Raw genomic sequence first — 14,055 nt, 5'->3', positions numbered from 1 at the left:
GATGGATGTTCATTTGTCCTCAAAAATAGGTGGCCCAGAAGTATAGTTGGAGCCATACAACTGAATATAAGTTGCTAACGGGCGCTTTTAGGAAACGTTCCCCTATTACCTTCTGGTAACTTTGTTGCACAGGTTTGTGTGTTAAATGCAAATATTGGTACACTACTGGCCTCTAGTGGTCAATAAAGTCAGTGACGCACTAGGGAGAAGAGAGAACATGTTAAAACCATTTTTCACAGTCTATGTTATGTTTGGATAAACAACTTGACAAAAAATATATATCGAGATTAGAATTAGAGGTTAACTTCGAAACTTGCTGAATTAAATAATCTTGAAGTTCTCTGTGAGTTCCTATGACCAATAACACAAAATTCTTATGGTTTCCGATACCAACAAGATCAAGACAACAATCCCTTTTATAACATCTATACTCATTGGGGGATAAGACAGGGCATAGTAGAGCATACACACACACAGTATATATATATACACACATAACACATAACACAAACCTTCAGCAGGCTCCTGTCAGCAGTTTCTTATTCTTTGCCTTTTGGCACATAAGTATGGATTTTTTTTTTAAGATCCTAAATTTTCTGCAGTTCTGATTTATTAGATTTTGACATATTTCTCCAGCCAGGTCAGTCATAATTTAGGGCAAGTTTCTATTTGGCTGGGAAACTCAAAGTATGAAAAAGAATAACAATGTACTTTATAATATGAGGACTATGAGTTCATTCATCATTGGTCATTAAAAATATCACCTGCACTGATCAGGGGTTGAGAAGCTAGTTGTCCTGATTATTTTGTTTTGTTTTTGATACTGGTCATACTGGTTAATTTTTATGGTTTAGGGACTCGGCCAGGTTATGCGGGAGGTTTTCAGGGGTCACACTGTGAACAGCAGGTCGGAAATAGAGTGTCCGTATGTGACCGACTGGCTGAAGGCTCAGGACAGCTGCCTCTAGGAATAGCTCCTCTCTCACCTCCCTGAAGAGCGAGAGGGGGAGCTAGGAGTGACAGGGCACTCCCTAAACACAGGCACAGAGTGAGGTGCGGAGAGAGACGGAGATGTGTGCGGGGCCACGGGGGGAGAGATGTGCTTAGGCACAGCCTGAGTGTGTCACACGGGAGCCTCAGCTGACTGCAGGGGGTGGGGTTGGGTGGGCGGGGAAGAGGGAGAAGCTGACTGCTGCTCAGGCACGACAAGCCAGGAGCCACCATGAAGACCCTGAAGTTCCTCGCCGCGGAAAGTTTTGCGCGGGGCGGCTCCCACTCGGCTGAGAGCATTGGCTTCCTGTCGCACAACCTGTACCCGCTGCTGTTCAAGGCCGCCTACCTGCACGAGCGGCCGCAACTGCTGCATGCACTGGTGCAGGCCTGGCCGCTGGCCCAGTTGGACTTGAACAGGCTGCTGGGCCGCACGGTGGACTGTGGCGAGGACCTGACAGAGCGCACGTGCCACTCCTGCCTGGAAGCGCTGCTCTACGGCCTGCGCGACCACGTGCTGAGCTCCGGTGCCACTTACGCCAAGAGCCTGCATTCCGTCGACCTGACGGGGCTCCGTGACGTTGAGCGGCAGCACTGCCCTTGTGGACGCACGCTGGGCCGCTGGGGACGCACGCAGCTCGCCGCCCGTATGTGCCTGGAGGCGCTGGTGACCTCGCAGAAGGGAGGCGAAGGCCCGATGCGGCCTGTGGACATAAGGCTCAATGCGTTCGTCACGGGCCGTAGCTACGAGGAGGTGAGCCATGCGCTAGCGCTGAGGGCGCATTCACCCCTGCGGCTCTGCTGCGTCGCCCTGCGCACCGACTCCCTCAGCCTCAAGCAGCTGGCCTACGTGATGCGGCTGGCCGATCCGCCCGCCCTGCGCCGCCTCGAGGTCGTCCACAACGTGCACCTGGAGGCCCCCCACCTGGAGCAGCTGCTGTCACGGGTGCCTTTCTGTGAGCTCTGCTCCCTCACGCTGCCAGCTCGAGCCCTGGACGTCCGGCGTCTTGGACCTGGGGACGAGGGGTTGCTGGGCACCATCGGCGAGCTGCTGAGCCGACTGAAGCAGCTGACGGAGCTCTACCTGGCCTTCTCCACCCTGACCGGGCACCTCAGGAGGCTGCTAAGGTGGGCTTCTGTCCACCTTGATGATGCGTAATGTGTGCGGCTGGGTCACTTTGTAGTTTTTTTTTTTATTACAAAGCGAGGTCGGCCCCTGATTTACAGCTCTGTCATGGGCGAGGCAGTGTGGATGGGACCACAAGTAAGTTATACTCCCATAGGAGTGAGATTTAGGAAATGCCTTTAAATATTATTTCATTGTGTTTATTACAAACACACTTTAAGTTTAAGTCTCATGTGTAGGATAATGCCAGCATTGTATTTTAAACCACAAAACATATGTCCCCAGCCGTCCTGTGACGGGCTCTGGGCTCATTGAAACCCTTCTGCGAAATAGTGCCTAAAGAGACTAGATGAATGGTTGTATGGATAAAGCATAATAACACTGATAAACTACACAATGCTCTGTATAATCAAAGAAAACTAACCTGTACTGAAAATAGTATATGATCAGATTTCAGGTTTCAAGGTTTCAAAGGTTTATTGTCATATGTGGGATGTACAGGTACAAAGTATAATTACATTCTTACTTGAATGTCTTCTTCCACGCTATAAGCAGGCAAAAACCAGTATGGAGAGCAACAATACAATAACACAAACTGTACAGTATGTGCGAACAACAAAACACTAACAGACAGGATATATACGGTATTATATGGATCACAGAAATAGGCCAGTAGTAACGTGATATATTGCAATAAAGTGCATGTGAGTTCAAAACAAAAGTATGTATTACAACATACTTGCGCAAAGAGTAAAACACTGTTACCAGCAAAGTGACCATGCAGAGAAGTAATGTCCAAGGCAGTAGGTAACTCAGTACTCAGTACTCAGAGTAACATACAATAACGGTATAATTATAATGACAGTAACATGACAGTGCAGTAGAACAGCACCGATGGTCAGTCACCAGTTTGACGCTTGTGAAGCAGTCACTAGGGGAAAAGCTTTCCCTGAATCTCGCTGTGCATGATGTGATGGTCCAGAGTCATTTAGAAAAGTCCTAAAGCTGGATGACTGGGGTCCTCCACTGAGCAGAGACCTTTTCTAAGGCAGCACGTGCTGTGAATGTCCTGGATTCCTGGAAGCTCGGTGCCAATGATTTTTTGAGCTGTTTCCACAACCCTTTGTAGAGCTTTCCTGGTCTCTCTCGAACAGCTGCCATAGCAGGATGTAATGCATCCAGTCAGGAGGGACTCGACAGTGCATCTGCAGAAGTTACAGAGCGCTGTATTAGCCAGGTGAAGTTTCTGCAGGCACCTAAGGAAGTGAAGGCATTGGTGGGCCTTCTTGGTGATAACTCCTGCGTGCTCTGTCTGCTTGAGGTCATCAGTGAGAGTTACCCGCTCTCCGCGGCATCTCCTCCGATGTTCATGGGGGGTGTGCTACATCTCGTCTGGGAAAGTCAATGACCAGCTCCTTGGTTTTGCTAACATTCAGAGAGAAGCTGTTGTCCTCACACCAGACTGCCAGAGACTTAACTTCCTCTCTGTAAGCCGTCTCATCATTGTTGGTGATTAGCCCTACAATGGGGGTTTTGCCAACAAACTTGATTATAAAGTTGGAGCTGTGTCTGGCCACCCAGTCGTGTGTGTACAGGGAGCAGAACATGGGACTTAGAACTCTTCCCACAGTGCTATTATTGAGAACCAAGGTGGAGAAGGTTGTTCTGCCAATGCGCAACAGCTATGAGGAAATCCTGTATCCAGTTGCACAGAGTAGCACTGAAACCTGGTTCAAATAACTTCTGGCTTAGTTTGGACGGGATCACTGTGCTAAATGCAGAACTGTAATCCACAAATACCAGCCTAGCATAATAGTTTTTTATTTTCCAGGGGGGCAGAGTGGTATAAAGTGCAAAGGATATGGCATCCTCAGTCAACCTGCTGTGACGGTAGGCAAACTGCAAAGGCTTTAAGCTCTCTGGTGCAATGCTTCTGATATGTCCCATAAGCCTTTCAAAGCACCTAATCGCCATGGAGTAAGACAAACTGGACAGAAGTTTCTTCAGTACAGGAATCATGGTGGTGTTCTCCAAGCAGGTGGGAACTGCAGGAACTTCAGGGTCTTCATAGAGGCTCCTGTCAAAAATGTCTGTGGAAACACCTGCTAACTGGTCACTGCAAGAGTTTAGAATGCAGGCAGAAATTCCGTCGGGTGCTGCTGATGTGTGGATATTAACGCAGCTGAATGTTCTCGTAACGTTGTCAACAGAGACAGAGGCAGAACTGGTGTCGTCTAGCTTGCGTTGGAGGGTCTGTATTTCAGAGCTCAAAGCGACCATAAAACGCGTTCAGCTCGCCAGGAAGTGATAGACCAGTAACCAAGTGAAGGTGACGGCAGATTATAATCCATTATTATTTGGATTCCCTGCCACATCTAACGCACGTCTTTTGCACAGGTGAACTCGTGTTCTACCTTAGTGTTAGTGTTGCATTCGCGTTTCGTGCATTTAATGGCTTTCTGGAGATTGCACTTATGTTTCTCATATGCTTGCATGTCTCCAGACTGAAACACGTTATTGCAAACCTACTTCAGTTTCCTAGTATCTCACTAATAAGTGAGAATAACAATTGATGTATAGGAAGGTAGTTCAGCTGTCTGTGCCTTTGGTTGGACGGGGGGCAGATGGGGTTGATGTCAGACCTCTTGCACCAGAAGGTGCCACACACTTCCAAACAAATGTCCATCTGCCAGTTGCTTGGTACAAAAGGGTCAGCGATGCAGCAAAATAATGTGAAGTACAGTGTTGCTTCACTGCTAGTGTTACCTGGCGTGTACTGGTACATCCACTCCATCATATATGTATATTATTAACCAAAAAAATGGTGACGCCGCGTGATTCAGTGGAACAGATTTTATGGGACCAGACTACACTCCTGGGCAAAAAAATGGGCCAAACCCGAAATTCCCTGGTCAGAGTCCAGATTTGAACCTATATTTAGTTTCACATTAACCACAAAGTAACCAAGAAATATTTTTGAACTATTCATCCAGTGTTTAAAGCCATTAACATTGAGCGGAACGTTGACTCTTCTTTCTGTAAAGAGCCGTCTGCAGTTTGCTCTGTTCTTTTTCCGTGAGGAATTTTGTGTGACGAAGCATCAGTGCAGGAATACAATGAAGGAAATCAATGGAAAAAGCTGTTTCTTTATCAATTTGATCCCTGCTAATGTCCTGACCGATTATTTACTATTGAGACCATTAAAAGCTCAATGTTTTGCAATTTCCTGTTTAGCCCCTCGTTTTGCACACCTACAGGTCGCCTGATGTGCCGTGTGAGGTCTTTGTTCTTAATCCCGTTGCTTAGTGACACTGCGTGTGCTTGTCCAGCCCCCTGAAGACCCCCCTACGGTGCCTGGAACTGGCCAACTGCAGCCTGAACAGCGTCGACATGGTGTACCTGGCTAATAGCCTGCACTCCGAGCACCTGGTCAGCCTGGACCTCAGCGGCCACGCCCTGGCCGAGGCTTTCCCCCACGCCTTCCTCAAGCTGCTGCGCCGCTGTGCGGGGACGCTGGCCAGCCTGACCCTGGAGGAGTGCGGCCTGGAGGAGCAGCACCTGGAGCTGTTGGCAGGGGCCCTGGCACCCTGCCGCGCCCTGCGCCAGCTTAAGCTCCTGGGCAACCCACTGAGCTCACGGGCCCTGAACGTCCTCCTCGCCGGCCTGGCCTTGCACCACAGCCTGCGCTACGTGGAGCTGCCGGTGCCACGCGAGTGTTACCCCGCAGACGCTGCGTACCCGCTGGACGAGGCCGAGCTGCTGCGGTACGACCGCACCCGGTTCGAGGAGGCGCGGGCGGAGCAACTGGCACTCCTGCAGCAGGAGGGCCGCCCCGACGTGGAGGTGTGCACACCGCTACTAGGTGCCTATGACCCCGAAATCAATGAGACCAGCAATGAACTGGGCATGCTGATGCTGCACTCCTTCAAGGACATCCTGGGCAACTTCATGGACAGCATAACGGCCCAAAAATAAGCCAGTAGGGGGCGTGGTGGTTATGCACTTCGAAAGCTAAAGACACTTAAGGTGAATTGATCCAGTCAAATATCTGGCTGTACGAACGGGGGAGATCGTGTCTCAGTCACTGTGCATGAGTTTCTATTTAGAAATGACCCATAAACAAAAGGTGCATGACCTCAAAATTGCAGGGTCGTGCTGCACTAACATGATACCCCCACTAGGGGTGTAGCACAAATTTTGGAAATTCTTATGGTTTTGATGAGGTTTTAATGAGTCCTATAGGACATTTAGTTGTAAGAAAAAATAACCTATAAAGTCACATAATAAAATGAGACAAAATAACTATAATGTATGGTTTACCAGTATTTCTCCCAAGTCTGGACCTTGGTTATAAACAACAGTGATATTGGCTTGTTCAGAACAAACCAATGCAGAACTAAATAGCTTCCATTTCCTGTCACATGACATTAGCATTCACACAACCTGAGTTAAGCATTTGACCTGAAGCGTGTTAGGGGTATGTGCAATATCAGAGCACCAGCCCTTCCCTGACATTCAGCTCCCTGCATCAACACGTGCGACCCACACAAAGCTGGGTGCAAACGGAGACAAGGTCAGCTCTGTGATTGGCTCTGCAGTCTCATGCAGCGTGGACAGACCACCTGCTGGGGTTCCAGCCATTGCCTGGCGTCACTGTCCTCAGCCGTTTATTCCCCCACGGCTCTGTCTCCCATGACACTCAACAACGTTCTGCCCTGCTGTGCCGTAAACACCATTTAAACACCGTGCCTTCAGTGCAGATTCCATTCTGTCAAGGGCGATTCTACCGCAGGTCATAAGCACTTTTAGGGATGGGGAATGGCATTTGACATTTCTGAAAACTAAACCAGTGTTACTCATACCTCTGTTGGTGCACTCAGCTCTGCTCTACTCCACCACCAGGCTCTGATTAAACTACAGAACAGATCTTCAAGCCCATAATAAATTAATGCAGGTTAAATTAAATATTAATATATGGTGATGCTGGGGGTCTCAGGAACAAGTTTCAGAACAAGCAAGAAAACTTCAATGACCCGTAACAGAGGCAGGATAAAGGCCGTGGCAACAGTGTAAGAACAGCTTTAATGGTTACACATCCCAGACCAAGATACAGTTTAGATATCGCAAGAGGGGAAAAGATGCACGGACAGAGGAGGAATGCAACATCTACAGTGCTATTTCTTCTGCCAATCCTCACGCTCTTTCCTCTCCCTGACGACCTCCTTCAGGTAGGGCTCCAAGTACCGCATGTCCTGCAAGGGATCACACGACGCTTTAGGGAACAGAGATAAATCCTTCATAAGAATGTTTAATGCAAAATAGGCACATCCTCATCCCACTGGGAAAACTGGGTAGTTCTCGCATACCTAATCTTGTTCGCCATGAGAGTCCAGAAATATTTGGGGTTAAGGACCTTACTCATGATATGATATGATTATGCTGTCACTGATGGGATTCAAACAAACAGCCTTCTGGACATAGGTACAAATGCCTAATCAACTGAGCTTCACACCACTGCTCTAAAAAGAAGCCAGTCTGCTGTAATTGGTATAATAACAGGCCACGACTTACAGTGAAGAACAGCACTGTACAAAGTCACTGCTGTGACTGACATCCTACTACTAACTCTGGTGATATTAAGCCATAGTTAAATAACAGGGAAGGACTTGTTGGTGAGAAGCAGCTAATATTCTCAGCACTATTTCCATTAAATATTTTGTCTTTAGCCATTACAGCTTTTCCAAGTCTTTCCTGGAAATGGTTTAGCACATTCAGATACACACTGATGGTTCTTTTTAATACAATATTTAAAAACCACACAGGGATATGGTTGGGGGTGGTTCAGGAATTCTGCTAATCAGATTGCACTGTACCTCTTCATATTTAATCCACTGGTTCTTGGGCAAAATTTGGTGCTTCATGGACAAGTCCAGGGCACGTTTAATGCGGAAAATCCTTTCGTTATAAAGGTTCTCCGGTAACCTCTTGACGGCCTCCTGCACGTCGCGATCCTCATGGAGCACGTCATCCCGCATCAACCCTGAAAGGAATCCAATTCAGCTCCACGCAAGCAAACCTTCACAGGCATGATGTGATGTCCCAAAATGTGCAGCAAGGATTTCACAGCACATAAGCAAGCTTACCGATTTTGTTGAATCCAGCAGCGTTGTAAAACCATTTAGAGAAGACGGTAAGCAATCGGCCACTGGAAGCTACGGATAAGAGACAACTTTTAGTAAACCTGAGTTCACTGGATTCACTTTGTATCAAGATGTCATCTGCAGCTGGCGAGGGGATCATGGTGGTTGCTGACATATATTCAACACACATAACAGAGTCACTGAATATCTTGGGCTGACAGCATCATCCTGTGAACACTGGTGCTATTTACATTTAGCAGTCATGTTTATGCAAAGCAATGTGCAAGTGAGGAGAGAGCAGGATCAAGCAGTGGAGACATTACTCTGCCCAGCCACAGGATTTGATCCAATGACATTCTGACCACAGGACTAACCCTAAGGTCCTAACCAGGAGATCCACCAGCAAAAAAACAACTAGATCCTATCGGGGTGGGAAAAAAATATGTACCCACACATACACACATACACACAACGAGTTAACACCTTGTCAGAAATTCAAGCTAACACGATGACTGACAAATTAAATAAACGGCTGCTCATGCATACAATTTGTGCCTGGAAAGCTATAACACATCAGCTATCTGACAAAACGTTACGACCAGTGCTTGATCACTGTCAAAAGACGTCGCGGGGTTTCTAGGGCACGGTAGAGGACACACATATCCAATGCAGACTGCTGCCAACGGCAAGACCTCTGCCACCGTATCACGACGTACGTGTTTCGACAAACTACAGTACGCTATTCAATCACGCACGTATCCACAATATTTCAATCACATTAAAACTCAGAACCTTACGGAGAACGATATTACCTGGTACTTTCGACGCCATCTTGACGTATGAGTTGACAACGCGCAGAATTGTGGGATCTCTGACGCAACGACGGCTACCGCTAAGGGACATTTCCGCTTATAAACCAAGCCATAGGCGTGTGGCGCTTGCAGTGTTTTAATCGCCGACCAATTAATATAAAGATCACCAAGTTAAACCACGTATGTAATAATGCATTTATGGACTGACGCTGACTGAAAACCATTGTTTTCAATCCAAAGTTTAAACGACAGTCTCCAGTGACAAAGGCTATTCTGACAGAGAACCTAAGTAATCTTTTTTCAGTTGAGACTTTTCAGTCATTTATGTTTAAAGTTAAATGTACATTAAGTTTCATTATTAACCAATATTCGTAGAATCTATATCTCTTGGGTTCAGGCATTGTGTTGTATTGGTGATTTAATACTGCTTTAAAAAACACAGCTTTTTGTTTAATGCATGTAGTCAACCTTTTTTTGGAGCGGTGATCTACTGACAAAACACACCAGTGCCAAAACAATGAGGAATGCAATCAGTATTTGGATCAACAGCTTATTTTATTATTATATAAATGATAACTTAAACCATTTAATGGTCCAGGAATGATAATCTATTATCTAGATCAATGAAGTTGAATACTCTTTCTTCTGGTTTAATATTTTATTTGCACAGTTGAGCCCATAAACCTGTACGTCACTATTCATCTTTTAAAGTAAAAAAAAATACTATTGTGATCATCATCATGTGTCATTTCAGACACAATATTTTAAAAGTGCATTAAGACATTGGTTTTAAAACCTTTGTGTAAAATCAGTCTGTTCAGGAGGTAAATGGCTAGACAAGTAGCAGTAAATATGCAGGCACTGCTTAAACTGACAGCCATTATTAGCTAAAATACATTTAATAATTGAAAAGACCCAACATGGTAGCCACATAGCTGGTCAAACACCCTTTAATTTCACAGTAGAAAACAATCGCTAAATGTCTGACCTGCAATGCATTTACGCATTAACATTTCCTACTGACATACAAATGGGAGAGAAACAGCTGGTTTTAAATTACAGGGTCTTCTGAAACAGCTCAAAGTCTTCTAAGGTTGCTTTCGCCACATCAGAGCAGAAGACCCGGTCTGGCAGGGAAATGAGGCAGTGCAGGGAAATGTAATTGGGCTTTGCGGGGTCATACTGGGCCATTTCTAGGTACCGGAGGAACAGGTGTCTCTCTTTGATCCGAAGAAGCCTCGAGTTGAAAACCTAGGCATATAAACACAAAGGCCGTAAAGTCAGAAAGCATTAAAAAACAAGTGTATTAAGAGCCCAACATCTCTCCGTGTTCTGCAGACCTGGGGGAATTTGATGATGAGAGAGTGAGGGATGCCCATCGTGTTGTGGATGTAGTTAAAGATCTCAGTCAGCTTCTTTTTGTTGGCAGTGAGCACCTTGGGAACTGCGGTGACAATATGCTGGATTTCATTGGGGCGGAAGCCCAGCTCCAGCTCACAGACCTGAGGGCGGAAAATGGCATCAGACAGGGTGGAAAGGACCAAAACAAACAAGGGCAGGAAGTGGAAAAGATGCCTCAGACCTTCAGGTTCTCCTTCACTGGTTCCAAACTCCTACACAGCAGCCCTGGAAGACGAACCAGAAGGGTTCTGGTCTAAAAGACATGTAAAAATGGTTACCATTCATTACTGCTCTGAGGAAAAGTGTAAGAAACTTAGACTGTTTGCTAACTGAGTGAAGCTACTTAAATTATTCTTTATATCATTAATTAGTGTGTCTGGTGCAGTGGTCAAGAGAAGAAAAACTTTCAGCTCCATAAAATTGCATCTACTAAAATATATCACATGTGATGGTAACTTCTCCAGAAACCCAGTAACAAAATGAAAAACGTCATAGCATGTCTAAGAAGTCTCAGAAGATCCAAGTGACAACCTGTGACTGGTCTTCTAAGTCTTCCACTAAGATTGATTGGCAAATACAATCCTTTGCCAGATGCTCAACGTGGCGCGCTAATGCAAAGCATCATGGGTTGTGGGACACCACCTTTAAAGGTTAGCGACTCTCTAGTCTATTAAAAAGGCTTCAAAGGTGCCGGGTAAAACTACAGATTGGCATCTGCCTCCTGTGAACCCTGTGCTGGGCAAAGGGGTTATGGGCGCTGAGTGACTGGTTTGCAGCTTCCACTCTACCTTCTCTGTGCTGAGGCCCAAAGTTTGCTGATAGAAGTTCAAGCGGTTGTCAAGCCTCTCAATGCTGAAATTGAGTAAATAAGGAGCTTTGGACACCATGGTTGCCACAGACACCCGGCTGAACTTCTTGGACCTCAGGTATGCGCTCCTTTAATTGAGAGAAAACAAATGAATGAAGATACAAAACACACACACAGACACAGTCACAGACACACACACCATCCCTAAGGAGCACAGTGTACCATGCCTCACGCACTGCATTTGCAGAAGCTAATGGAGCCCACCTGGCTCGAAGGTTCTCCAGACCCTCTGTGAGGATGAAAGGGTTACGGGTGATGAAGGCCCCAAGCCGTGAGTCCTCCACACCCACATCCTTCAGGAAAAGCAGCCGGTCCTTCACGTCGGCCTGGAAATCCAGCCGAAGCAGCATAGATCCAACATTGGGCCTCTGCTCCAGCTTGCTCAGGTTAACACCTTGTAGCACATATACAGGTGTCAAAGCGCAAGACAGCAAATCCATTCAAAGGTTACCATGACAGCAGAGCTAATGGGTACAAAACTGGACTTACGATTCTGTCGTCAGGTTAAATGTACCCATTTTAAACAGTGACTGTCAAGTATTCTCTTGCAGGTATACAAGTATCTAAATCAAGTATAAATAAAATTTGTAACAAACATAATAAAACAGAAAAGAAATAGTTTAACATCATCACCACTGAATATTTCATCTACATTAAAGTCCCACTTTTAGGTACCTAACTTAAGCAGCTGCTGGAGCGTCTCTGATTGGTCGACGTAGTCCCCGAGAGAGACGGAGGCGGCAGGCAGGGCCGGTTCTGCGTGAATCTGCACAGCCTCCTCCTCACTGATCTCCTCAAAGGGAGCAAGGGGCGGGGAGCCATCCAGATCTGAACAGTCGAGGAGCACAGAATGACATGTGACCGATTCGGAGGTGGAGGCTGGGAGAGCATTTCAATCACGAGCAGATTCGGGTTTTTACTGTCGACAAACTCTTCCGTTAAAGCTGATGTTCAAGTAGAGCAATAATAAGCATAATAAGGGATGTCTGACATACCCTGGCAACATTCTTATAATGTAAGATCACGTCGTGTTTAACTGCATCTATACCATCTGCTAATTTATTACTATTCTTGTACTTCAATATTTATTTCCTTCTGTAACATTACAGTATTCTGTTTTTCATGGGAATTTGTGTACTGTGTGAATTTATTTGCACTGTATCGTCTTTGCACTTTATACGTTTGGATATTTATTTTCGTCTGCGCACTTTTTTGTCACTGCTACATGCACCATAATTTCCCCCCGGTATCAATAAAGTTTATCAAACTTAATGCAAAATATCTACGTTTTGTCATGCATGAAAATGCTCCAATGGCAGTGCACTTACCCAATAGGGGTGCCTGGCTGTCCGGAAGGGGGGGCGTGCCAAACAGTGACCCCTCCGGGTGTCCAGGCTGCTTGGATATGAGGCCAGTTTGGGCAGGGTCAGCAGGAAGCGGCTGGCTCTCTCGGCTTGCAAGGGTAACGACGGTCGTGTCGCTATACTGGCACACTGTCAGTTTCCAGGTCTCAGTTTGTGGAGGTTTATGGAAACGCCCCGTGATACCAACAGGCCGTGCTGGACCGCGGGTGGAACTAGCAGCGAATGTAATCTGAGGGACGCTGGAAAACTGTGCATTGGCTGAGTGCAGAAATCTTGCGCTCTGCTGCAGATCCGAGCACAATTTCCTCACACCAAGGAAAAAACAGCATCTCTTGCACAAGTGAAGACCACCAAGTGCCATGAGGAAATTTCTAGAACAGAAATATTATAGAAACAAACAAAAAACATTTTTTTTAACATTCACACTGTTTAAATTAAGGAAGTTCATGTGCATAAACATTTTAAGCAAAATAATTAATAAGCCTGAGTTCTCATTCAAGTTTCAGCTTTTTCTTCAAATTAAAGAAATTTATTGTCAAACAAGTACTAGATCCATGTATTTATAACTGGTGAATCGCGTACACGTTTCTGGATTATGCGGGTCGATGGATGTATAATGGACCGTCGTGTTTGAACATAATACAGTACTTACATATCCATGTTTACCTAATCAGAATAAATATCAGAATCTGTACTGCCACACGACCAAAGCCAATGGAGATTAATTATGTGTAAAACAAAACGGAAAAACATTACATTCTTGATATGACATATTTAACTTTACAATTATTATATAGACAAATCCTTTTCAGTTGCCTAGCTAGGAAACCATATATTCAAATCTATTTTCATTTTGGAAACGCATTTAAAAGGCTGTATTAATTTACGACTTGTTTACTACCAGCCCTCGATCACAAAACTTCCTTCCTTACTAGTTACTTTAGCTTTACCATGTAAAAAACGCCCGTATAATCGGAAAAAATGTCATTGCGTCAGAAGCGTGCGCTGCATAATTTTAGTTCATTTGGCCAAAAAAGACAGTAAGAATTCTGAATTCGTCGTGAATTGAACATCACTGAACGTCCTGTGTCAACTGAACCCATAAAGTTACCTGAAAATCCGTCTAACGCCACTGAAATCAGCAACACGCAGCTTTGCGACAGTGGCGCTGATCAGTCAGTCAGACCCATGTGGCGCTCAGGAGGCGTTCATTACCGGGTCGTACCAAGTGTAGTCACGGTAGAGGGGTTCACCTTTACCAAGATCAAAGAAACAACCAACAAGACAAAAGCCTCTCTAGATTACTTTTAGCGCTGCTAAAGTTTTATAAGAAATAATGCGATTATGGTAATAG

The 14,055-nt window shown here is 45.6% G+C and overlaps 3 protein-coding genes across 5 annotated transcripts; 1 reads left to right on the top strand and 2 right to left on the bottom strand.

Annotated features, from left to right (window-relative positions):
* Positions 1–960: 960 nt before the first annotated feature.
* On the top strand, positions 961–6,424 carry lrrc14b (leucine rich repeat containing 14B). The gene is made up of 2 exons (XM_023793007.2): positions 961–2,118; positions 5,446–6,424. The coding sequence occupies exons 1-2, from the start codon at positions 1,223–1,225 to the stop codon at positions 6,089–6,091; spliced, it is 1,542 nt and encodes a 513-aa protein (XP_023648775.2). The 5' UTR covers positions 961–1,222; the 3' UTR covers positions 6,092–6,424.
* A 755-nt stretch (positions 6,425–7,179) lies between these two features.
* uqcrb (ubiquinol-cytochrome c reductase binding protein) lies at positions 7,180–9,159 on the bottom strand. The gene is made up of 4 exons (XM_023793009.2): positions 9,069–9,159; positions 8,260–8,328; positions 7,990–8,156; positions 7,180–7,368 (listed from the first exon to the last, which is right to left on the bottom strand). Exons 1-4 carry the CDS (start codon positions 9,157–9,159, stop codon positions 7,291–7,293), a joined length of 405 nt encoding a protein of 134 aa, XP_023648777.2. The 3' UTR covers positions 7,180–7,290.
* Positions 9,160–10,002: 843 nt separating this feature from the next.
* mterf3 (mitochondrial transcription termination factor 3) lies at positions 10,003–13,933 on the bottom strand. 3 transcript variants are annotated; one of them, XM_023793037.2, is made up of 8 exons: positions 13,813–13,933; positions 12,666–13,072; positions 12,013–12,165; positions 11,542–11,731; positions 11,258–11,405; positions 10,651–10,722; positions 10,409–10,570; positions 10,003–10,319 (listed from the first exon to the last, which is right to left on the bottom strand). In XM_023793037.2, exons 2-8 carry the CDS (start codon positions 13,060–13,062, stop codon positions 10,125–10,127), a joined length of 1,317 nt encoding a protein of 438 aa, XP_023648805.2. In that variant the 5' UTR covers positions 13,063–13,072; positions 13,813–13,933; the 3' UTR covers positions 10,003–10,124. The 3 variants fall into 3 exon arrangements, with proteins under 3 accessions (XP_023648805.2, XP_023648804.2, XP_072561535.1); XM_023793036.2 differs by lacking the exon at positions 13,813–13,933 and adding an exon at positions 13,354–13,791; XM_072705434.1 differs by lacking the exons at positions 12,013–12,165; positions 12,666–13,072; positions 13,813–13,933 and adding an exon at positions 11,827–12,006.
* Between the last annotated feature and the right edge of the window lie 122 nt (positions 13,934–14,055).

This window comes from Paramormyrops kingsleyae, chromosome 23 (assembly GCF_048594095.1).
Source record: "Paramormyrops kingsleyae isolate MSU_618 chromosome 23, PKINGS_0.4, whole genome shotgun sequence".
NCBI lineage: Eukaryota > Metazoa > Chordata > Actinopteri > Osteoglossiformes > Mormyridae > Paramormyrops > Paramormyrops kingsleyae.
Note: the sequence above shows the minus strand (reverse complement) of the source record. Positions and strands in the feature narration are given on the sequence as shown.